Source organism: Cydia fagiglandana, chromosome 7 (assembly GCF_963556715.1).
Source record: "Cydia fagiglandana chromosome 7, ilCydFagi1.1, whole genome shotgun sequence".
Classification (NCBI taxonomy): domain Eukaryota; kingdom Metazoa; phylum Arthropoda; class Insecta; order Lepidoptera; family Tortricidae; genus Cydia; species Cydia fagiglandana.
Window position 1 is genome coordinate 13108811 of NC_085938.1, and position 26304 is coordinate 13135114.

The 26304-nt window shown below is 38.0% G+C and overlaps 5 protein-coding genes across 5 annotated transcripts; 4 read left to right on the forward strand and 1 right to left on the reverse strand.

Moving 5' to 3' along the window:
* The first annotated feature begins 455 nt into the window (after positions 1-455).
* LOC134666217 (cuticle protein 19-like) lies at positions 456-2154 on the forward strand. The gene is made up of 3 exons (XM_063523367.1): positions 456-473; positions 1437-1753; positions 2091-2154. Exons 1-3 carry the CDS (start codon positions 456-458, stop codon positions 2152-2154), a joined length of 399 nt encoding a protein of 132 aa, XP_063379437.1.
* A 959-nt stretch (positions 2155-3113) lies between these two features.
* LOC134666218 (histidine-rich glycoprotein-like) lies at positions 3114-6982 on the forward strand. Its single transcript, XM_063523368.1, has 3 exons — positions 3114-3135; positions 6227-6707; positions 6916-6982. The coding sequence occupies exons 1-3, from the start codon at positions 3114-3116 to the stop codon at positions 6980-6982; spliced, it is 570 nt and encodes a 189-aa protein (XP_063379438.1).
* A 1825-nt stretch (positions 6983-8807) lies between these two features.
* Positions 8808-9768, forward strand: LOC134665936 (larval cuticle protein A1A-like). The gene is made up of 3 exons (XM_063522994.1): positions 8808-8855; positions 8960-9433; positions 9550-9768. The coding sequence occupies exons 1-3, from the start codon at positions 8811-8813 to the stop codon at positions 9766-9768; spliced, it is 738 nt and encodes a 245-aa protein (XP_063379064.1). The 5' UTR covers positions 8808-8810.
* A 9115-nt stretch (positions 9769-18883) lies between these two features.
* LOC134665937 (cuticle protein 21-like) lies at positions 18884-20006 on the reverse strand. Its single transcript, XM_063522995.1, has 3 exons — positions 19967-20006; positions 19389-19862; positions 18884-19093 (listed from the first exon to the last, which is right to left on the reverse strand). Exons 1-3 carry the CDS (start codon positions 19976-19978, stop codon positions 18884-18886), a joined length of 696 nt encoding a protein of 231 aa, XP_063379065.1. The 5' UTR covers positions 19979-20006.
* A 3460-nt stretch (positions 20007-23466) lies between these two features.
* On the forward strand, positions 23467-23787 carry LOC134666219 (uncharacterized). Its single transcript, XM_063523370.1, has one exon. It carries the CDS (start codon positions 23467-23469, stop codon positions 23785-23787), a length of 321 nt encoding a protein of 106 aa, XP_063379440.1.
* Positions 23788-26304: the final 2517 nt, after the last annotated feature.

The following is a 26304-nucleotide window of genomic DNA, read 5'->3' on the forward strand; positions in this document are numbered from 1 at the left end:
ACATCTTATTACCGAGTGATGTCTTTTGTAACCATCGCTAAACGGTTTAATTAACATTATTGTAAAACTCATTTGCGAGTAATAAAAATAAATAAAGATCGCATATATTTTGAACACAATCAAAATGGAAGATACTAAATATTACGAAACATTGTATAAAACAGACTTGACAGCCATGCTTTTGTTTTTATATCAATATTTAAACAAGATTCTCATATAATGTTTTCTAAGGAAACCTCCAGTTAAGTGCTTAAAACTGTAGTCAAAATTAAGAGTTCTTGAATAGGTTTCATACCACGTTAATAGCTCTTTAGCTTTATAGATGGTTAAATATTTCAATAACATCAAGAGTTAAGGAAATATGTATTTACATATGAATATATAACCCTTCGAACTTAAAATACCGTTTCCGCTATTACCGATGTATACCTCGAAATTAGGAACCACACCAAAAAATGGAACTCAACACCGAGGTTTTTAATTTCCTGTTTTTTACTATTGGTAAGCAAATATTTACAGATTGAGGATTAGGGAACCATAAATATCATAATTAAGAATTGATATAAAGTCTTAGTCTTTCTATAAAATTCACCATTACTATGAAAATCACTGAATAAAATACGCGTTTGCTTACTTGTCGTGTTGCGCGTTAGTATGGAGCATTCAAATCATGCGCCCCCGATGAGTTAGTTTACGGTTTTCGAATTGTTTACTTTGTGTTTCTTTACTAGTGCTATACTTATTCAACAGTCCATAGAGAAGGCTTTATTTGTGTGTACTTCAATAAAAAAAAAGTCAATAGGCTTTCTTATAAAACGCTTTTTTGTACATACCGCGGTAATCAGTGCCGATTTTAATAGGCTCGTTAATAGGGGTACTTACCTTATAGTAATATTTCAACTACTGATATAGCCACAGTCAATATGTACCTCCTTTTTAATGAACTTGCATTACAAATATGCAATTTCATACCAGTGGTAAAAAGTACTGTGCGCATATACGAGTAATTTCACCAGGGCAAGCACGTGGTCGCGGTCAACAGGTTTGAAACAACGAGCCCGTCGAGCTCCCAAAGGTTGTACTTACATATATAAAGTGACTGCAGTATTAATATGTTATCAGTCACAATTATAGCACCTGTTGATTAACAACTGCTAATTTATTATCATGCATTATATTTAAAACCTAAGTTACAAATTTTTATTAAGAAAAAATCACGTTACTAACATTAGATAGTTACTACATATTTTTAATCAGGCATGTAGTGGGTTACTTAAAAAAAAAACATTTTTATATCTAGTAATTACTATAAAAAATACATACTATTATTTAATCCTTTTTTATTAACAAATTTTATCAAATGCAAGAAAAAACATCCTAACATACAATATTTCACTGTTCCAGTGATAATAATGAGGATTTTCCGGTTCTTGTAGATTTTCGTAGTAGCTGCTACCCTGGCCGTGACTGTTGCCCGGCCCCAACAGGGACACGGTCATGACTCCCACCACCACGCTGTTTCCTCCCAGCACATCCAGCGTCACGACGTGCCCGGCAAGGCGCCCGAAGGCCACCACGACTACTACGCGCACCCTAAATACGAGTTCGAGTACAAGGTAGAGGACCCGCACACCGGTGACCGCAAGTCCCAGCACGAGGCCCGCGACGGCGACGTCGTGAAGGGCTACTACAGCCTGCACGAGGCCGACGGCACTGTCAGGATTGTGCATTACACTGCTGATAAACACAGCGGGTAAGCATTTATTATATATTCATGTTATTAATTGACACATAATGTGTGCACTATAGTAGCAGTGTGTGTGTGTAGTATAGCCACCAAGTGGATGCCGCAAAAGAAGCGCGGACGTGGCAGACCCAGACGGAGATGGCGGGACGACTTAGACGCCTTCATCAGTGGCTGGCCGGAGAAGGCACTAAAGCGGGAGTTGTGGAAATCAGGGGGAGAGGCCTTTGCCCAGCAGTGGGACACTACAATAGGCTAAAAAAAAAGTGTGCACTTCATTTAATTTAATTTGCTTATAAACTATATGTGTTATTTTAATTGATAACCATTATTTCCTTCCTTGCAGATTCAACGCCGTGGTTACTCGGGAAGGACATGCCAAACATATTGTTCCTGCTCATCACCACTAATTTAAATATATTACCTAATGTATAAACAATGAGTTGTTGACTATTTTGTACCTGTGTTATATTGTAAATATTGTAAAATATTTTTTTGTGCTATTATTCCTAGGTTTAATTTCTTCCGATTCCCTATTCCAATTCTCTATTCCATTGTAGATAATTTTTCCTAATTATAAATTTAGTTAACAAATTTTGACAAAATTAATTTAATTAAAATATTCCTTTATAATCGATTATTTCGGATTAACTAACTATTTAGAGGTTTTTAGGTTTTTACCATAATTACTGGTAAATACTTTAAGTACCTACACTATTCATAATGGTGTTTTATTGCCACAATTTTTTGTACCTAGGTATGAGATAATTTCGTATAGATAAAGATTCCTTCTTCCTCGCGTTATCGCGGCATTTTCAAATTCGTTGGTATAGAACCGAATTTTAAGTGTTAATCGTAAAAATAAAGTAGGTAACAATATTAGAATATAGTGAGACCGTAAAAAGTCTGCAGCGATTTTGATAGCCCACGCAGTGCAAGTGTAATTTTAAACGTCAAACTTCTATAAAATTATGACGTATACATAACACTTACACTGCGTGGGCTATCAAATCCGCTGCAGACTTTTATTGGTGCGACTATAGTTAAACGAGTGAAACGTTTCACATTCAACCCGTTTCATATTATGTTTCCATACGAAACCATCTTTCAGAATATATATATATGTTTTTATTTGCTTAGTTATAATTTTTGAGCTTAATACTTTGTAAAGGACTAAGTATATATTTTAACCATTTGCATTACAAAGATCGGAATGGCGTTAAAGTGTTCACAAGAAATTAGATCAATTTGAGCAGCAGCGTCTGGAAGACCTGGATGCTAAGCGTCATAAAAGATAAAGATAAAGATAAAAGATATTTTATTGAGTTAATAAAGGTGCTTAAACTACTTACATAACTTACATTGTATTATGGTACAAAACCAAAAGGCGAGTAAGTGTCATCTGACCCCCGTACTAGTGTGAACTGTATCACGGTAGGTCATATCCGCAAGACACGACATAAGCCCTCCTACACATACACCCGCAACTCGACTGGACATCTTCAAGACAAAGTTTGGTTTTGCGAGCCACATTAGGGCATTTCATAATCCGGATAAGAATTGTTGATGGAGTCGCCATTGCCGGCTTTTTTTTTTATGAATGAGCTTACTCATGGCCACAGACTAGCCGAGGCGTAGACGTGGCCTACGATGGAGCGAGCTCGCCCAGAAGGTGCCTGTTCACTCTTGATTTGAAGGTTGCCGGGTTATAAGAACACGGAAATATAGACGCCGGCAAGGAATTCCATTCCTTGGCAGTGCGCATAAGGAAAGTAGAAGCAAAGCGCTTCGTGCGAATTGGTGGAATATCTACCAAGTAAGGATGGAAACCGGCCGTGCGTCTAAAAGTCCGATGGTAGAATGGGGACGGTGGAATGAGCTCGTGTAGCTCTTGGGCACACTCCCCGAAGTGCAACCTGTAGAATACCGACAGGCTGGCGACTTTCCGCCAATGGGCCAAAGACTGAAGCTTAGCCGTTAGCTTCTTGTCGCCAATCATCCTCCTGGCTCTGCGCTCCACTGAGTCCAGAGCATAGAGCATAGAGCGGATACGGCATAGAGGAAGAATATTTTAACCATTAATGGATTAAGTATTGCGGCTTTACATTTCACGTTTGATTTTAACGCCCTGAAATATCGAAATATTGACTCTGAGTTCTATAAACAAAACTGATTGCCCATATTGTTTTATCAGGAGACTAAAATTACCAAAGCAAAATTACTAGGTACTTAATTTACAAGTGAGACTGCAAGCTTCAATATGGTGTAACTTTAGTTATAATTACATTTTATTAGATTAACCTTTGCAAAATAATTAATTAATATGGAAATAAACCCTATTTTTTTTCTTATCATCGTGAAAACTTAGTTGAATGATCAGATTTGCAAAAAAGTAACAATACAATGTTATCAGGCGTTTTAATATTTTACGTTTGATCAGATACTAGTTCATATTCAAGACAGGCAACATCCACACAACACCACCTACCTCGAGCACTTTTTTTTCATTTTAGTTTAAAACGTCCTACCACGTACTACTATTTATGACTTCTAAATGTAAAATCCAATTTCCCTGACCGCTAAACCTACAAAGCATAAGCATAAGCACAAAGCGATAATTGTAAAAAGCATAATTTTATTTAAGCATAATTAATGCGTGTGGTTTTATGAGGGCTCAAAATGCTTTATTTATGCGTTAGGTATATCTATATGCGGTCAGACAAGTCTAATTTTACGTTTTAAAACTATAAAAAACAGAAGTATGGCAGATTTAATACCTACGCATATAAGTAACTAAAGCATTAAAAAATCATCTACATTCACGATTCGTGAAGCGTTGTATGGTAGATGTCAGCCTTTTTTATTTGCTAGACTTTAGATTGACTGTTACTCGTAATTCCTACTTAAGTAGCAAGAGTAACATAGAAAGATTTTTTTAAAATTTAAATTACGAATATAAAAGAAAAAATTGAAAATCGCGAGTGAATTAACATATTATTTTATAAACTGACAGTTTAAAACTTTGATATACTGGAATACTGTCCATAAATTAGATTTACGATTTGTTACTATGTATATAAACAATAATAATTCAACTACTACTTTAGAACAAAGGAAGAATACTACGTACTCGTCCATACAAAAAAAACATAATGTTTCCCCACTTCTAAATATTTTCTATTCTCCATGATTTTTATTACTACGTTATTGACACAATAAATGACTAGGTTCATAGTCCCCTTTTTAAAATTTGCAATAAATAAATAAAATGAATATTTTTTAAAGCGTAACCTATAAACCTAGAATATAATTATTATGCTGAGCCGATCACCAAAATCAAAGTGATTTGTTCAAAGTTAGTTAATGGGAACCGTTTTCTCCTGACACGGAAATTTCATCAAAAAAGTACCTAGGATCGCAAAGCTCGCAATCCTCTTTAGGTGTTGCGAAACTCTTGGGTGTTTATTCCAAACGATCAAGATTGGATCAATTATTCAAAATATGAGTTACATCGGTTTGAGTCAATGGATAGAGTCAGTCCATGTAAAGTCTGCAGTGGATTTGATAGTCCACGCAGTGCACGTGTTATTTTAAACGTCAAACTTCTATGACTGCGTGTGCTATCAAATCCGCTGCAGACTTTCTTGGACCGACTCTATGTTATTTTTAGAGTACTTATATACGCTACCCCACAAATAAGTTGGTAGGTACTTGAGCACGTATATTTCAGACCTAAATGGCATAAATAGAGTTCAATTGACGTGACCAACATGGTGCCATATGGATAAATAAATAAATAAATAATAAGTCAAGGGCTGTGTCATTAAAATTTACGTGGGAAGAGAAATGAAAGCATTTACACCAAAATTAAACCAAAAATACAAGGTTGTTTACTTACTCTCACTTTATCCTCTGAATGGATGAAATTGAAATAATCAGGTTTTTTTTGAAATCTTGTCCTTACGAAATTTTTGTAAAAGTTCTCCTATAAAATACTGTGGTTGACATATTCAAGTTATCAGTTGGGTTTGTACTTCGACAACTATCACAAAAATACAACCATGTACACAAAGGTAGAAACAATTTTTTTTTAATCACAACTAGCGATTACTCAATAAATATAAGGGATGGAAAGAGTACCGCAAGTTACCTAAAATTACTGGCTAACCTCATTTGTTACTGGTGTTATATTTTACTAATGGCAGGCGTGGCTCACTCCGCGATTTCGTCGCTTTGCTACAGGTAGCTAAAAGTACATCCGTCCCACCCCAATTTTGGGGAAAGCCATAAGCCGCGCGTGGCGCTGTCGCCACCTAGCGGCCATATCTGTGCTGAACGTAACAGACGCGTTTTGTTAGAGAGTGAGTCTTTTGTATACCTAATACTATTATTTATTCTGTGCTAATGGTCTAACTCCGAGCTGCCGACTGACAAGCCATACTCATAGTTTTTAGCCACGGTCACTTGTTAAATTTGACTAAGCCTTTGTTCATTTAACATGTTTTACTTGTTTGCAGATCATCTTTGTCGCCGTTACAGTTACCGTAGCTGCCGCCCAATATCAGCAGCAACACAACCAAGAGCATGGGCATGCGTATTCATCACAGAGCATCGTTTTACACCAGACTCATCATAATCATGGGCACGAACAACACAAGCATGAATACCACGAGCCGGCGCATATAGTGTCCTACCACCAACCCGCCTATATTGAATCTCACCATGCAGTCTCCTCGCAAAACATCCAGCGCCACGACGTGCCCGGCAAGGCGCCCGAAGGCCACCACGACTACTACGCGCACCCTAAATACGAGTTCGAGTACAAGGTGGAGGACCCGCACACCGGCGACAAGAAGTCCCAGCACGAGGCCCGCGACGGCGACCTCGTGAAGGGCTACTACAGCCTGCACGAGGCCGACGGCACTGTCAGGATTGTGCACTATACCGCCGATAAGCATAGCGGGTGAGCTATTTAATGATTTGCTTTTTTTTACGTTTGTCATGTCACAAAATCATTATGTTTGGTAAAAGTTTATCTCAATATTGTTTTTATTGCAATTGAATGTATTTACATATGTGCAGCGCAACTTGCTAGTAAGGTTACCTACTTGTAATGAGACAAATTTTAAAAAATATTATGTATATTAATATGAATGTCACTTCTGTTTCAGGTTCAATGCTGAGGTCAAGCGCGAAGGTCACGCGCAACACGCTGCACCCAAATACCACCATCATTAATTTTAATAATTGTTGATCGACTGTTAAGATCTTGTTGATTTTATACCTCGTAATTTATTGATATAATATGCACATAAATAAAGTACTAAATTGAACAAAAGCTGCTCATTAAATGAAATCGAATTTTACTCCTACAATTCATAAATTTCATCAGTAGCCCTCATTATTAAGGGCATAGTGGAGTGTATGACCGCTTCTCCATACAAACGTAGTTACCATTTTTTTCTGGATTTTGACATTATGGAAATCATTTATACGTAGGTACCTAATAATTATATTAACCATAGCTATGATTGTTTTTTTAATTTTAGAAGAGTTAAGAGTCAAGAAAACCAATTCCCTACATATTTTAAAATCTCCTAACTCTTTAATAGGTAATTTAATAATCGAAAAAAAAAACAAATGGGTATAGCTGTGGATAATAAATTTCAAATTGTACAAAAACTAATTTATACTAACTAGTAGTTCGCCCCGAACGGAGAACTCGCGGTTTGCCAAAAACTAAATAGAGCGATTTAATTGATAATTTTTTTTAAATTAAAACACGAACTTGTTATATATAAGATATTGATTACTATAATTAAATTGACTTGCTACTTAGTCGGCAATGGATTGAAAATTGCGTGCGAATTGGAGCCTTAACTGATAGATTTAAGTCACCACAGAGAATAAAAATAAACTATATCTGTGGTAAGCCGAAATGTTTCACAAAAGTCAAATACCTATATTATGTTTATATTATTTCGTTTTTATCTTGGTAATTATTTAAGAATGGTAAATTTAAGAACAATATTATAAATGTGAAAGCCGAGCCCTTTCATTTGATACCAAATTCGAGCATACTTACTTGCAAATAAGATGACCAGAATAGCAAGACCCCTCGCAGATAGCTTTTCAGCCTTCTAATCTCTTGTATAGCTCAATAACCCCTTGATCGAGCCTGCTCATAATTTAATGACTTAAATGTAATGCCCTCAACTACACGTTTACCCAAATTAATTTAAAGTAGAACAAAACTTTAGTTATTGTCCATCAAATTATTCTCTGAGACTGCTTAAAAACATCGAAATGCCGGGACATGCCCGTAGCCAGCCGCGTGTTCCAAGTTGAACGTAAGGACTTCGCTTCGCTCGCTCGTTCGATAATAAGTATGTGTCTTTCTGTCTGTCTGTTACCTCTTGACACTTAGCTGAACCGATTTAGTTGACATTTGGCATATAGATAGTTTGTTAAGTCTCGCGTAAGGATATAGAATAGATTTTATCCCAGAAACCATCCCGTAATGGTGTAAAAATGGGGGTGAAAACCTAAAAGAGATAACAATAATTTCTTTAAAAAAGGACTAAGTAGAAGACATATCATGAATTTAACTTCCCGTATGAAATGCCTAAAGAATGTTGATGCATTTTTTTAGAATGTTTATGCATTCTATGCAATTAGCCATCCCATTAGGAGGTGAAAAGGGGACGGCAGTTTGTATCCTGGGGATTAATTTTGTACGAAAAGGCGCGTAACCAGCCCGCGCGGTCATCCACTTTCATCTTAAGTTGTAAGTACTTAAATATTTTATGTAGACATATTATATTTTACATACACACACAAATGTCTACAGAAACGTTCTTAAGGGTAAAGCTTAAGGTTCGATATCAATCAAGTTATTAAATTGCGAGAAATATTTAAAAGTCGTCCAAATTTCAAGGTGCTCTACTTCAACTCAGCCTACGGTCAAATTTCTCATCGAGCGACAATAATTAATCACGAAATGGCTCTGTGACCTGTCGACCTTGTCCTGACCAAATAACTATATAAACTGTTCTTCTCATATGTAATGTATCAGTGTGAACTCACTAAACAAACAGCAATGTTCTCCAAAGTAAGTGTTGTGGAATACTGAAGTGACAATTAGGTGTTCAGTGCAGTGAATAAAAGTGTAAAATATGGTGTGACAAATGTTAATTAAGCTTGTAATTATTACAGATACTCGCTTTGTGCGCCTTTGTGGCGGCAGCCCAGGCTGGCCTTATTGCTGAGCCCCACTACTCCCACGCTGGTGCCGTCTCATCTCAAAGCATCGTGCGTCACGATGAGCAGCCCCATCACTCCGCTAAGCTGATCGCCGCCCCCGTCGCCTACCACGCCGCTCCCGCTCCCATCGCCTACCACGCCGCTCCCGCCCCCGTCGCTTACCATGCTGCTCCTGCCCAGGCTCACTACTCCTCTGCCGGTGCTGTGTCCTCCCAGAGCATCGTCCGCCACGACGAGCAGTCCCATCATGGCACCAAGCTGATCGCCGCTCCCGTCGCTAAAGTCGCCGTGGCTGCCCCCATCTCCTACCACGCCGCGCCCGCACACTACGCTGCCAGCCCCGTCCACTACGCCGCCCCTATCGCCAAGGTGCTCGCGCCCGCCCCCAAGCTGATCGTCTCCGCCCACCATCAAGAGGAGGAATACGTAAGTGTATTACAAAATCGAACTTTTCTAACTCTTAACTATGTAAGTTAGTCAGTTTGGGTACACATATTCTTACAAGTTAAATAATAAATATATAATATTTTGTATCGTTTCAGGCTCACCCCAAATACGAGTACTCTTACTCCGTGGCTGATGGACACACCGGCGACAACAAGTCGCAGCACGAGTCCCGCGACGGCGACGCCGTGCACGGCGAGTACTCGCTGCTGGAGGCCGACGGCTCCGTGCGCAAGGTGCAGTACTCCGCCGACGACCACAACGGGTTCAACGCGGTGGTGAGCCACTCCGCGCCCGCGCACGCCGCGCACCACTAACTCCTACAGCAATTGTAGACGTTAGACGTTGACTCGTGATCGTAGACGCTAGGAACCCTGAACTGTAAATAGTCAATAATATTTATTTTTATAAGAATAAAAGCAAATTGTGGAAATATATAACTGTCTGTTATTAAACTCACAATAGAGGACCTTATTAGTCTCAACCAAAAGGGTAGGAACTTATTGTCGGTTATCAATACGGCGCTTAAATTTTAAATCGACCTTACGACAACCGACAATGTGGTGGTAACCTTTTGGTTGACAACGTCACAAATATACTTATGTGTAGCATTATCATCTATATAGGTATTATTAACATCAAGAAATTTCGCAATCAAATGGAAAACTGAATGACCAGCTTTCGAAAAAGTATCTAATACTTATATAGTTTATCTAATACTTATTCTAAAATGGGATACCATGCTATTTAAATATTTAAATCTTTACAAATAAAAATAGTGCCTATTAGATAGTGATGAAAGTGAAGTAAGCTATTAAAATAAAAAGAATGAAAAGTTCGACTATCTCGAGAACCTCGAAATTTTTACTAGACCTAAGTCTATTTTCTGGACCAGCCTAAGTTGCCCCTGTCTGGTTAGAAGGTTGTCCATTTACCGGACAACCTGTATAAGTATTGTATTGATATAATACCTAAATAGATGAATTTTAAGTAGATACTGATTTTGACTTCGTACCTAAATTGAGGAAATTTAAGTACTGATTTTGTTAAAAACATATGCTATTTTCTTAAAAAACCTATTTATGCTATTATAACAACTCACATAAAAAAACCGGCCAAGTGCGAGTCGGACTCGCGGTCCAAGGGTTCCGTATATTACACAATTTTTAACAATCAGTGCCGGATTAAGATATTTTGATGCCCTAAGCATTTCTAGGTGCCCCCTCTCCCTAGGGTCATCAAGATTACATTGATTTTTTGGTAAATTGAGAGAAGTTCATTGCCGCATTACAGCTGAGAATGGAAATCAGTCACATCATTTTATCACGAAAACTGACAGTGCCGCAGCAGTAATATTGCAACAGAGTACCTAATGCTGTTGCAGTCGCCACCCGAATGTCACCTTTATCATAGCTTAGAAAGTAATAGAAACGCGAGCGAAGCGAGCGCGGAAATTTTTCGATATAAAAACGCAATATGATAGACAGTTGTACATTTTTACTTTTAGTATGGAAATCAGTCACATAATTTTATCACGGAAGTTGACAGTACTGCAGCAGTAACGTTGCAACAGAGTAATGTTGCTGCAGTCGCCATCCGAATGTCACCTTTATCATACCTTATAAAGTTATTGAAAACGCGAGCGAGGCGAGCGCGAAAATTTTTCGATATATAATAAACGCAATTTTATTTTTAGTCCCAACCAGGCGCGAATCCAGGATTTCATACAGAGAATGGATGGGACAGTTTTCTATCAGCCTAGCTTCGCATAGGGCTCGACATTTAAGGGTCTCAGCGAGGTTGTTTTCATGCATAAAATATGCAAGAAAGCAGAGCTTGGAATTGAATTGGTGAAGTGTGAGAAAGGCAGTAGGCCCAGCTGCGAAAGAGGAAAGCTTGGATTTGGATCCACGCCCAAGTGTAATTAAGGCAGAAGATCAACTTTGCCGTAAGGCAGAAGGCCTCGCATAAGACCTAACGCCGAACCGCAAAAGAGTGGTGGGTTGAAATCGTATCTATGCATGTAATCACGACACTTCTACTGCTACCGATTGTTCCCCAAAGAATTACGCGCCATTATTTTTGCAAATTAGGTTTTGGACAGTTAAAAAAAATCGTGTGGTAAAAACGATGTGTCTGTCCCTAATTTTAAAATTTGTTCACTTTTTTCAACCTGGCATTTTGTCAAAGTCTTTATTAATTCAACCATTAAAGTCGACGAGTACAAAAAACTTTAAGCTAGCTCTCAATTTAACATTTTTTTTAAACATTATTTTTAATTTGACCTTACAATTACTCATAAGTAGGTAAGACCGTTAAATATTTAAAATGATTATCTTATCAGAAAATTATCACTAGGGCTTGCAATATCGGACGGTTTCCAGTTCCGGAACTGATTTTCGATATTGAGGCTCAATTCCGGAATTCCGGAACTAGTTCCGGAATTAGGGTTAATCATATTTTAATTAGATTTTTTAATAAAAATGAACAAAAAATGTGAAATTCTGATACTTCACGTTTATTAAAGGGGTTCGAAGGGGTTGTATGGGTCTCATAAGTGTTCAGAAGAGAACACTCTACCCTCTGCAACTCAACTCCAAATCCGCACCTTCCCGAAGGCAGAAACGCCGGGTGAACCCTGTTAAGCCAAGCAACATAGTTGGGCGGCGACCAACGCGGATGGGGGGCAGGTAGGATCACCTCTTCCATCCCTACCTGTACAATAGAACCATAGAACAACCGGAATAAACAAATTTCAAGAAATCACATACATCAACAGTAACACTTTATATAAAAAAAAAAAAAAGAAAAAGAAATAGCAGCCACCAGCCATCTAACCAAAAATAGATACCAATAAGCCTGTGCAGAAGGACGTGGGACCCCACTGCACCAACTTAAGTCCCAAGAAAAATCAACATGCAAAGTCTATCGAAAGTAATAACGAGTGAGCAATGTGATCCGGCCAGCACCCGGCGTCACTTGGGTTCCGGGCCCAGTGATGTTAAATATGTTACCGAGGAAGAAGAAGCAAATCCGAAATCTATGAAGTTAAAACTTGCCAGACGGAAGAATGAAAGCATAAAATTAGCGACCTGGAATGTAAGAAGCCTCAAAAAAGCAGGTAAATTAGAGAACACAATACAAGAAATGACAAGGCTGAAGCTCGATATATTAGGGCTCAGTGAAATTAAGTATCCGGATAATGGTACTATAATTACAGACGAGGCTACTTTATACTACTCGGGGAACCCGGCATCTGATAAAAACCACCACCATGGCGTCGGAATCCTGGTTAAAAAGGAGCTTACAAAATATATCACCAACTTCCTGCCCTTTTCAGAAAGATGCATGCTTCTACAAATCAGTGGTCAACCTTTCAACATCAGCTTAATACAGGCGTATGCACCGACCGCAGATAAGGATGATGAGACAATAGAGGAGTTTTATAGACAGCTAGAGGAAATTACTAGAAGTATAAAGTCGCAAGATATAGTAATCATATTAGGAGATTTTAACGCTAAGGTCGGGAAAGGATCAGTGGGAAAGGTGGTAGGAGAATTCGGCCTGGGAAATAGAAATGTTAGAGGGGACAGGTTAATACAGTTTTGTGAGGAAAAAGAACTTGTGATTGCAAACACATGGTACCAACACCCACCGCGACGACTATACACGTGGACCTCGCCAAAAGATAACTCGGAACAAATTGTTAAAATAGACTATATACTGGTACCCACAAGATTCAGAAACGCTGTTATTAATGTTAAGACATATCCTGGAGCAGATGTAGGATCTGACCACAACCCTGTAGTAGCTAAATTCAAGTTTAAATTAAAACAATTAAAGAAACCAGCACGCAGTAGAGTTAACTTTGATCTGTCTAAGCTTAAAAATGAAGATACGAAGAATAAAGCCAAAGGGTACTTAAATAATGAAATATACAAAATAGTATCTACCGATTCGCAATTTAACATTGAACAAGAAGTCGAATCTAAATGGGAAAAATTGAAGAGTATAATTTTGAACACCGCTAAAACACAACTTGGGTACTCTAAAAAACCTGAACATACTAATGAATGGATCACGGAAGATATACTTAATTTAATGAAAGAAAGAAAAGAATATAAATATACAAATAAGAGTAAATATAAAGAACTGGATAACATAATTAGAAACAAAATAAGGAAAGAAAGAGATACATATCTAAGAAATAAGTGCGATGAAATTGAAAAGCTCGATGCCAAACATGATAGTCTTAACCTATACAAAAAAATTAAAGACTTCACAAAAACTAACAGAAAAAATATTATTAGTAAACTATATGACGATCAACATAATTTAGTTATAGATAGAGATGAACAGGGCAGAACGTGGGAACAATACATAGAAAAGCTATTTTATGACAACAGAACGGATATTCGCAGGGACACTACCGCTAACGACGCTGTGGAAGGTCCGCCAATAATAAAATCGGAAGTTTTGAAGGCCATTCACAACCTAAAAGATGGAAAAGCAGTGGGGCCCGATGGTATATTTGCCGAATTACTCAAATTGCTCGATGATAGTAATGTAATGGTGATGGTTAGATTGCTTAATTTAATATACGACACCGGAATAATTCCTAACGACTGGCTAAAATCTACTTTCCTACCTCTTCCAAAAAAGCCCAATGCTAAGTACTGTAGTGACTATAGACTAATTAGCTTAATGAGTCATGCACTTAAAATTCTACTAAAGATAATACACCAAAGAATCTACAACAGAATTGACAATAACATTAGCTCTACGCAGTTTGGTTTTCGCAACGGTCTTGGGACTAGGGAAGCATTAGTGTCTATTCAGGTACTGATACAAAAATGTATTGAACACAAGAAAAACATCTACGTATGCTTCATCGACTTTGAAAAAGCGTTCGACAACGTCAAACATGATAAATTAATTCAACTATTAGAACGTACTGACATAGACGAAAAAGACAAACGAATACTGAAGAACTTATACTGGAACCAAACAGCTAACATAAAGGTAGGGCAAAAACATCATAAAGACCTAAATATTCTAAAAGGAGTGCGACAAGGATGCATTCTGTCTCCAGCTCTGTTTAATTTATACTCGGAATATATATTTCAAGAAGCCTTGGAAGAAGTAGACATAGGAATCAAAATTAATGGTACAATCATAAACAATCTAAGATACGCAGACGACACAGCAATAATAGCCAATAATATGAATGAGCTAAGTTATTTATTAACACTACTAAATTCAAAATTTGAACAATACGGATTAAAAATTAATATATCTAAGACTAAATATATGATAATTAGTAAAAAGCATGAAAATGATGAACCCCTGAATGTAAATGGAAAACCAGTGGAAAGAGTCACCAAATATAAATACTTGGGATGCTGGCTCAATGAGAAATGGGACCCAGAAATGGAGATCCGCATAAGAATAGAAATGGCCCGGAGTGCCTTCATAAAAATGAAAAAAATATACATAAATAAAGATATAAATTTAAACCTGAGATGGAGACTAGTTAAATGTTTTGTATTGCCAATTCTGATGTATGGAGTAGAAGCATGGACCCTAAATAAATCTTTAATCAACAAATTAGATGCCTTTGAAATGTGGATATACAGGAGAATGCTAAGAATATCGTGGGTAGATAAAATATCAAATAAAATAGTATTAGACAGAATGAAAAAGACAAAGGAAGTCGTATTGACAATAAAAAGAAGGAAAACAGCATATTTTGGACATATCTACAGGAACACCAAATATGCGTTACTAAAAACTATTATTGAGGGAAAAATTGATGGAAAAAGAGGTAGAGGAAGACCCAGAACATCATGGTGCAATAATATAAGGAGTTGAACCGGTATTACGGACGCTACCACTCTGGGCAGAGTGGCGAAACATAGAGAGGACTTTCGCATGGTGATCGCCGACATCCGTTAGGATATGGCACGTTGAAGAAGAAAAAGAACGTTTATTAAAGAAAGTATTATTTTAGTGGAATTTAATTTGTGGTATTATTAATCGAAAAGTATTAATAAATTAAGTAGTGTCGTGTTTGCACCTCTTATTTTAGCACCTTATTATATTTGGAGAAACTATTAATGCTGGCAAACCATTTAATATCTAGTTTTATATAATCTTTAAATATAGGTAGGCCTCGTAGACCACTTAGACCTTATTGGCTTTGTTTACGGAGATGAAGGTCCTGATGGGGTTCCGATCTCGGTAAGGGCATTTATTGTGTTAAGGTATAACGATTACTTGTTCCTGAGTTAAGGTTGTTTTTTTATGTATTAAAGTAATTATCTATTCAGCTACTTATACCTATTACCTTTATGCATTGCCGACTAGTGCTCAAACCGCAAGCCTTATTGAAATTAAACCAAATGGGCTAAATTATTTCATTAGCGCTTCAGAATATAAATGATGTGCTGCTGCTGCTGCTACACTACAGAATCCGAAATCTTTCATTGAGGAAATTTCTTTCTGAATTGAGAATAAAATATCTAAATATTTATAAATTTACATAAAATTCAAAGGTTTCGCGTAGTTTGGATTCTAAACAAGTAAATGTATGGTGGCTTTGCTTCAAAAGTAAATATTGATGGTTAAGTTAATGAGGCATGTTAATAATGCATGCTGCTAGAGTTCAGACTTGTCAGCCACGGCTAATAACACCAGCATAGTGTAGTTTCTTGGCACTTTTCAATAGAAAATCTAATAAAAGTACTTAAATCCAATTCCGGAATTTTCGATATTCACTGGTCTCAATTCCGGAATTGTAATATCGGAAAATTTATCCGAGATTCCGGATTTTCGAAATTCCGGAATTCCGGAATGCAAGCCCTAATTATCACCAATTACTCTAAGAAAACTACTACTCTAAGTAATCCGGCACTGTTAACAATGTATTTTTAGGGTTCCGTACCTCAAAAGGAAAAAACGGAACCCTCATAGGATCACTCGTGCATCTGTCTGTCCGTCTGTCCGTCTGTCACAGCCAATTTGCTCCGAAACTACCGCACCAATTAAGTTGAAATTTGGTACACATATGTAAGTCTGTGACCCAAAGACGGATATGTAACGTCAACAAATGAATTTTAAACATAGGGGCTACTTTTGGGGGGTAAACAATAAAATTAAAAAACAAAGTTTTGAAAACTATATACTGTTACATATCAAACGAAAGAGCTCATTTTGAGAATCTCAAATATATTTTTCTTATAAATTTACAAAAAAAAGTTTAGAAGTTATTCAAGAAAATAGACAAAAAATGACCATTCCCCCCCCCCCTCTATCTCCGAAACTACTGGGTCTAAAATTCTGGAAAAAATACACAAAATAGTCCTTTACCTAAAGATGACAGGAAAACCTATTAAAAATCTAGAGTCAAGCGTGAGTCGGATTTAAGAACAAAAATGCGGTTAACGTTTTTTTAGGGACACAGCCGCAATGGTTTAAGTGAAACGTGATGTAGACAGCTATTGCAAAGGCCCTAGGCCGATATCGGCATAAGGCCGAAGGCCCGAAGCGTCCCAAAGAGGCGTGCCTAAGAGGCGTGCCTTTAGCTTCAAGCGTGAGTCGGACTGAAGACAAAAAATGCAACTAGGCTGTATCTGGCACATAGCCGCAATGGTACTTGTAGTACAGTCAACAGCAGAAGTTGCTAAGCGGGCGAGGCGTTCAAAATGACCTTGACATGCTCTTATTGTCTTAACTATAAAGTCGCGTCCAGATCATTTAAAACCACTCGCCCGCTTAGCAACTTCTGCTGCTGACTGTACTGATTGATTAGGTTACTATTGTTACGTGTTTTAAAAAGCACTAGGTATACAGGGCGGCTAAAAAATAAACTAAGTGTATTCCTGCAACGTGCAACCTGCAGCCAACGTGCAACCTGCAGCCAACGTGCAACCCTGAAATCGCGAAGAATAATTTGGCTGTTTCATACATTTTGGCTGGTCCGTTTCTATGGGAGGATACTTCTTTTTTCGCGATTTCTGGGTTGGTCCCATACTAAAAGTTGCTCAGTATAATCCCAAAATCTCCCTGGCTACGGAAATACACTTATTTTTTGGCCACCCTACCACCATTGCGATTCGTGGATTTCGAATACCTACGTATTATCTCTCTAAGGCCTTCGAAGTTGTAGGAAGCGCGAAGCGCGACCCGTCGGACGCTCGAGTTTTCAGCTCTACGCATTTGGACACTTGTACTATTGTTCGGCATTTAATCTTCAGAGATATAGAGATATTGTAAGCCACCACGCCAGAAAACTTCATGTTAGATCTGGTTTTTGATTGACCCATTCGGGTTTTACAAGACGTTTCACTCACGTCACGTTTCACGTACAAAAAAAAATGTTGAAAATTGTGTGATGTACGGAACCCTTGAAACGCGAGTCCGACTCGCACTTGACCAGTTTTTTATGTGAAACGTGAGTGAAATCTCTTTAAAAAATCCGTAGGGGTCGGATCAAAAACTGTAGTTAAGGCCGACTCACGCTTGACTGTACATTTCTAATAGGTTTTCCTGTCATCTATAGGTATAGACCTATTTTATATATTTTTTTCAAAATTTTAGACTTAGTAGTTTCGGAGATAAGGGGGGGGAAAGGTCATTTTTTGCCTATTTTCTTGAATAACTTCTAAACAGTTTATTCGAAAATTATAAAAGAAATATATTTGAGATCCTTACAATAAGCTCTTTTATTTAATATGTAACATGATATAGTTTGAAAAATTTAATTTTTTCATTTTCTCATTTACCCCCCAAAAGTGGCCCCCATGTTTAAAATTAATTTTTTTACGTTACATGTCCGTATTTGGGTCACAAACTTACATATTTGTACCAAATTTCAACTTAATTGGTCCAGTAGTTCCGGAGAAAATCGGCTGTGACAGACGGACAGACAGACAGACAGACGCACGAGTGATCCTACAAGGGTTCCATTTTTCTTTCGTTTTGAGGTACGGAACCCTAAAAACAAGGTATGTAGGTTTTAGCTTGTAGCTGAGCTTTCAAAGTTATACAATTTAGTTGAACTTTTGATTTTTAACCGACATCGTGTGTTCCACTGTAGCATCAAAACTACAGTGCTGAAATTTTGACGGATGAATGAGGTATGAAATGATTCATTTTTAGGACGTGGGTGACTTTATATTGTAATATTTTGTAATCAACTTTGAAAGAGGAGGTGGTATTTTGACGAAATAAATAGTAGTCGGGTTTAAGTTTTCCACACGTTTTGATTGTTAAACTTGTAATTTGCTCATATAAACAATAAGAAGACATTTTTATATTTCAACAATTTGCTTTTATTATTATAAAAATAAATATTATTGACTATTTACAGTTCAGGGTTCCTAGCGTCTACAATCACGAGTCAACGTCTAACGTCTACAATAGGTGTAGGAGTTAGTGGTGCGCGGGCGCGGAGTGGCTCACCACCGCGTTGAACCCGTTGTGGTCGTCGGCGGAGTACTGCACCTTGCGCACGGAGCCGTCGGCCTCCAGCAGCGAGTACTCGCCGTGCACGGCGTCGCCGTCGCGGGACTCGTGCTGGGACTTGTTGTCGCCGGTGTGTCCATCAGCCACGGAGTAAGAGTACTCGTATTGAGGGTGGGCCTAAAAGAAAAAAAAATATAGCACCGTCTCTCGTACTTCGCCTGATTATTCTTAAGTTGTGAAATTTTTCAATCTTAATTATGATTTCAATCATACCAATACAGAATCATTTATTTAGCAATCAATAGATATGTATTAAGGGATTTATTCCCTAATAATTTGACTGCTTCATTTTCATAATATCTTTTTCTGAATCTGAATAAAGATTTGCTTACATGAGTCCATCGTGGCATTTTTTTGTTTTAATTTGTAATTCTATTTTAAAATAGTATGTCATTATGATGCAAACACTTACGTATTCCTCCTCTTGATGATGGGCAGACACGATCAGCTTGGGGGCGGGCGCGAGCACCTTGGCGATGGGGGCGGCGTAGTGGACGGGGCTGGCAGCGTAGTGTGCGGGCGCGGCGTGGTAGGAGATGGGGGCAGCCACGGCGACTTTAGCGACGGGAGCGGCGATCAGCTTGGTGCCATGATGGGACTGCTCGTCGTGGCGGACGATGCTTTGGGAGGACACAGCACCGGCAGAGGAGTAGTGAGCCTGGGCAGGAGCAGCGTGGTAAGCGACGGGGGCGGGAGCGGCGTGGTAGGCGATGGGAGCGGGAGCGGCGTGGTAGGCGACGGGGGCGGCGATCAGCTTGGCAGAGTGACTGGGCTGCTCATCGTGACGCACAATGCTTTGAGATGAGACGGCACCAGCGTGGGCGTAGTGGGGCTCGGCAATAAGGCCAGCCTGGGCTGCCGCCACAAACGCGCACAAAGCGAGGATCTAAAACAAAAATAATTATTTAGTGCAATCCATACGGTTTATCCTCTTTAACTGTGAACACTAAAACTTTTCCTATTTTTTTTTTTCACTTTATAATGACTTACTTTGGAGAACATATTGTTTGTTGACTAGTGATCAACTGATGCATTGGATGTGTAACGTGTGCCTTTTATAGTGCTCAGATTTGGGCGGGACAAGGTCGCCGGGTCGCAGTGTGGTACGATATTTACTGTGGGTCAAATATGTATAACAAACTTTCTTAGTGCTGTAGGTACAGATTACTTAAAGGTTAAAGTTGCATGATCAGCAACACATATATGGCCACTTCATTATCCTTGATTCTACTTTAGCACTTAAATATCTGATTTCTGACAGCCCACCACTGGGCACTGCTTAATATAATAGGTAACATGATAATAAGTAATTATTCACAGGCTTATTTACAATCGCTTCATTATGTACATTTTGATTTACTGAGAGCCATATTCGAACTTTTGAAATCCGATTGGAAACTGATTTGGTATTATTATTATTGCATCTCTCATTCTCTCGTTTTAATTTTTGTTAACAAATATTAAAACACATTGATATTCTTAAAGTTCCAATGGTTCCAAAATATAGCTAAGTTATTCCATACTTACCTACTTCACTCATTTACATCCAATTTTTTATACTGTAACATGTCTATGAATATAAATATTTTGAATGCATTTACCTAATGACTAATGAGATTCTAAATATTTAAATAAACAAACTGACAACATTAGATGAGAACACTAATGTTGTGTTTGATTCCGTTACCTTTTGTTACAGTATATAGGGAAAATACTTTAGTAAATAGTCTATATAATGATATACAAAATGTGGGTGATGCTATAATTATAAACGAAACGTTTACTTTTGTAAATAAGTCAAGTCAGAGTCATAATGTCATTACAATGAGACGATCATTATACTTTAATTACAAGAAATTTTAAATCAGCCTGTTCGATCTTTATAACATAACTTCTTTATTACATTCTCGTTTATAACATGAATTCCCATTTTACAAGCAAGTTGACAACATTATCAAAACAACATTAACGCATCTTCGATAAGATGCCTCAAGTCACGACCTTTGAGGTTATCGACCTACTCGTAGTCTCGTAACGATGAATGAAGATGAGTCACTTGAACGCATCAATGAAATCCACTATCATCCGTTACTCAATTCGTTAATAACTGCGTCGTATTAGTAGGTATTTTTCAAACATTGGAGTTGAAATATCTTTTTTCTGTTATAAGTATTATTTAAAAAACTGATTCAGACTTTATTCCAATTCTATTATGTAAGTATTTCATTATTTAATAGTATTTTAGTATTAATAGTAATTAGTAGTTACTAGTAGTAATACTTAGTACCTAGTAGCTATTATTATTTGTCTGAGTTTTTCAATACTTACTTAAGAGTTCGTCCATAAACATGTCGAGCTTATTATTAGTATTATTACTCGTCACGCTACTGTTCATACGCTTCAGGCGGCCTAGCCAAGATGACAATCGCTTGCGCTTCGCTATCGAATCGCTTTGTGTCTCTCTATCACTCTTCCATATTCGTGTGACAGTGACAGTTGAGTTTCATTCGCTACGGGGTGTTAGAGATTGGCATGTTGTCTACGGGGCCAGTTCCATCGAAGCATAGGTACATATTTCCTTTTTCTGGTATTTTGTTACTGCATGCGCCTATCTTTAAATCTAATCATAATCACATTAAAGACGCCATTACAAAACGACAATGATTACCATGTAATTACAATTGGGTTAAATCTTTATCTCTGTCAATTACTCGGTTGACAGAGTAATACATCTATCAGTTTTGAAGCCATCAATAACATAATGACAGGTAAGTAGAGCGTTGCGTCGAATTTTGGGCCCGGTTGTAAGGTCAGGGATAACCGCATAGTTGACCGGCTCGCAATATTATAACACATTATTGTATTCATGCGTTAAGCGCTGTAAGTCATAAGATTTTAGTGTTACAAAGGTGATGCATTTGCATATGTGCGTCCGCGCGCACACAGACTTGTAATCTCTCTCTTCCCATCATTCTCAATCGACCCCATTTCATTTGGGGTCGGCTCTCCTCGTCAATCTTCGCCATAATCTTCGGCTCGCGCGACGCGGTTACTTGTAATGTAATACAAATACCAGTAATAATCAGAGCCGGTTGTTTTACTCAAGTACTTGCATGTATCTCATACATGCAAACGTTTTCTTATTCTCTGATTGAGTTGAAATTATTTAGTGTTTTTGGTAAAAATACGAGGAGCTCTTAGACGAAATAATAATCTTCGAGTTCCATCATTTGAAATGTCTCGAGGAATTAAGAGACATAATTAACAACAATAAGTGATAAAGCTATAAGGGCTTCTAAAAAATCTTCCATTTAATTTTAAATTGTCAGTCACCAGTAGGTTTAATTTCTAAGAACTGTTAATGAATTGTTGCAATAAAACAATATACCGGGTGTGGCCTGTAACATAAGCAAAAAAAATTACTATAGGCTGTACTCCTCATACTGATCAACATTTAATCAGCTTTATAAATCACGTTTAAAAATAACTTGTGGTTTGATTTTTAATACACTTTAAAGTTTATTATAAGACGCAATGTATTGCGAATTTTGTTAGGTTTAAGGCGTGACAAGCAACGTCAATCACAATGACAATATGGCGTGGCCATGGCGATATGGCGTCCATTGAAGATAATATTTATTTTGTATGAAAAATAGGGAGTCTAAATAGATACTTCATAATTTTTAAAAGTTGTTGAACAAAAGTGTCACCGTTTGAGGAGTACAGTCTATTTTTTTAATTATTTGCTCGTGTTACAGGCCACAATTGCGCTAATTGTCACACGCCACATTCTCACAACTTACACCGTATAGCATGCAACGCCTCGGGCACTGGCCTCCGCGCGAGTGTCAACAACTTACCTCCCACACAGTGCGGATTGAATTTGAAATACCTACCTAATCTCAGATTAATTTACTTTCGTCAGAATAATGTAAATCACGCATTGTGTAAAAATTGCACACGGGGGTCTAGGTACTATACTTTAACATTGGCGCATAAAGGATGACTCACACTAATGGCACCTCTACACGATGGGCCAACGCCGGCCACTCCAAGGGACGCATTTATGCGTTAGAGGGAGCAAGTGATATTGCTATCTCATTCTGCCGCATGGCTGCGTCCCTTAGAGTGGCCGGCGTTGGCACATCGTGTAGAGGAGCCATAATAGATATGTAATTTTCTATGACGGCTGATCGGTGATCACGTGGCGCTTTCCATAGAAAACGAAGCGCCGGAAGCTCTGGCCCGGGCCCGGGCCCGGTCTAGCGTGAGTCATCCTTAATGTCCTTTAGGCGATTCTTGCTGTTACTGGTACCTGCGATGTTGAAATATAGACCTCATTTACACAGGTAATGCGTGCGAAAAAAATTATACCTACTTACGACCACAAATCAATTCACAGATAGGTAAGTAAATACATAGTTTAATAAGATGTAGGTGATTATATTTACTGATTATTCCTAGAGATATCCATTTATAGTCGAATGAAGATGCTTCGATGGTCGGGAGGGGTTACCAGGCTTGATAAAGTCAGAAAAGAACACATACGTGGAACCTTCAAGGTAACCCCCATCCCCGAAAAACTACAGGAATGTCGTCTGCGGTGGTACGGACATGTCATGCGCAGGGATGATGACTATGTGATGAAGAGAGCGCTATACCTGCTGGAAAAAGAAAGAGGTAGAGGCCGGCCCCCAACGACATGGTGGACCAGCATGACCAGCCTATTAAAGAAGGAGGAGCTTCCTAATCCGACAACCCTAGACACAATGTCATGGCGCAGAAAAATAAGGAGAGCCGACCCCACCTAATGTGGGAATGAGCAAAGAAGAAGAAGATCCATTTATAGTCGATGCAAAAAACATCTACTCTCTCGACTAATAAAATCTCGTTGTCCACCTACAAGGGCTCACAGTTTAAGTATGGAATTAGATCATTGCTATTAAATTGCGCAACGGGACTTAATCGCGTATATAAATTTAAAGATTTACCTCCGACGTTTCGAGGACGGCGTTGTCCCCGTGGTCTCGGACGAGGCTGGCTAAAGTTGACATCAACATCTTCTAGCCGCGCGAGTTTCTCGAACTACTCGCACATAATAATGTTTAATAATCGTGAAAGTTTAAATCAGTGTAGATCAGTGCTTTTTTGTTATTCAATAAAAGGTAAAAATTTGGTTTTTATATTAGAAACCTATTGCAGAAAATAATAAACTGATCAGAAGCAGTATACATAAAAACTGCGTGCACGGAAATAAGTGGACAATAATTTAACTTATTTCCCATAATAACAGCATAACATTGTCCCGTCACACTTGTGGACAATTGCAAGGAAGTTATACACACTGATGTCATCTCATTTATCCAAAACAAATCCTTTACTTGGTAAGTTACAAACGTTGAGTCGAGTTAGTCAACTCGCAATCGCAACAACCAATGTATATCCATCAACTGATTCCATTTGAATCGAAAAAAACGGGTGAAAGGTCCGGAGCCCATCGGCTTTGTTACAGGAGTCACTCACCGGAGGCAAGCAAATAATTGCTCTACGTATAACAAAAATAGTTATATAACATGTGATTTCTCTCTGTGATTAAACTACGTGCCTATAAATAAGTGTACCACATTGCATCCGGACACAAACACTTCCGAGTGGTCCGCGGACGAATAGCGAGATGTTTTTCAAAGTGAGTTTTAGTGAAACCGTTAGTTATTAACACAAAATAAAGCATCAAAGCATTACCAACACATTAAATATTATTATCTGTTACAGATTAATATATATGTAATTACCTTAATTACTTTATGTTCTGGAGCTCCACCTTTATATCCACAAGCAGAATCTAATGAAGCTACTTATTCACATAGTTTCATAAGGGAAGATGTCCCCTTATCTTATAACTACAGTGCGATACATCATTACACTCCAAAGAAGTCAGAAGACACTTATAAAAAACATGAGGATACAGTGAAGAGGAATGAAGAATTTCCAAAGAGGGAGGAGGTATCATATCACGTTCATTCAGCGAATAACTCACCGTTGAAGCCGCTGAGTGACGGAGCAATCCAATTTGCTCCAATTCCTCAACCTTCAAATCCAGAAGAAAACATGTATCCGACAACGCCCTTCTTGTATACTTCAATTGTTTCTAACCCAGCGACTGAATACGGAAAAAGTGAACTTACTGAAAATTCCGCCCAATCAATCTTGCACCTGGAACCAAAACGTATAACCGACGAACCTAAGAACATAAGTCCTAGTACTTATAGGCCACATATAAACCCTGATGTAAAAATGTTGCATTCCCATCATTCGCATCTTCGGCCAAAGTTCTCCAAGACTTTGCCAACAACAGCATCGACACCAAATTTCGAAATGGTAATAATGCAGGCTAATTCAAATGAATAAAACGGAAAATATTTTCTTTCCAAAAATTAATTTGATTTTATTTTTTCATGTATGTATAGGCTGACTTGCACCATTTGGCGATTTTCCATCAACTTCAGCAGCAACTGGAGACGCAGCCCACTGCGACTGCGACTTTACCGACTCTTTCAACTGAGAATCCGATATTTTCTCATGTACTTAACCTTGGCGTCAGTGTTCTACCAAAGTGAGTTAAATTTATACTTCTAATGTTATGTTAACAAAACTAAAACCGGTAGCACGTTTCTATGGTCTTCGAGTGAGCAACGAAGACCTCATCATATTATCTACTTTTGACATTCTTGATACTATCCTACAGCTGAATTTTCGATATTTTAGTACTTAGAATATCATGATTAACTAAATTCACGACATCTATCTACGATTATCCGAACAAAATATTATCTCCGTTAATTCACTACAATTTTATTTAGGCCCACTTGCACCATTCCACTAAACCGAGGTTAACCGGTTAAACCTGGCGTTACCATGGTTAATAGTACAATTTGACACTAGGTTAACGGTTTACCCGCTTAATCTCGGGTAAGTGGAATGGTGCAAGTAGATTATCTACTGGAGACAACTAAAAAATACTTTTGAAATGGTTATTCTAATTTGGCTCAATAGGATCTGATATTTAAAAAGTGCAATGAATGAATGAATGTTGTATGACCTAGGGAAATGTTTGTAGGACTTTTGAATTTGGAACTTTCTTTTATATCTACATGGTGTGTCTGACCTTGGGGCTTTAAATCCAGGGCTTGATTTTACTCGCTAAACTGAGCTACTTTTATGGGACCAACCCTAAAATCGGGGAATTTTTTTTTTGGCTTTCCCTTAGAAAACGTCGACATCTGATCAGCCAAAATGTATGAAAAAGTAAAAAAAAACGGGATTTTGGG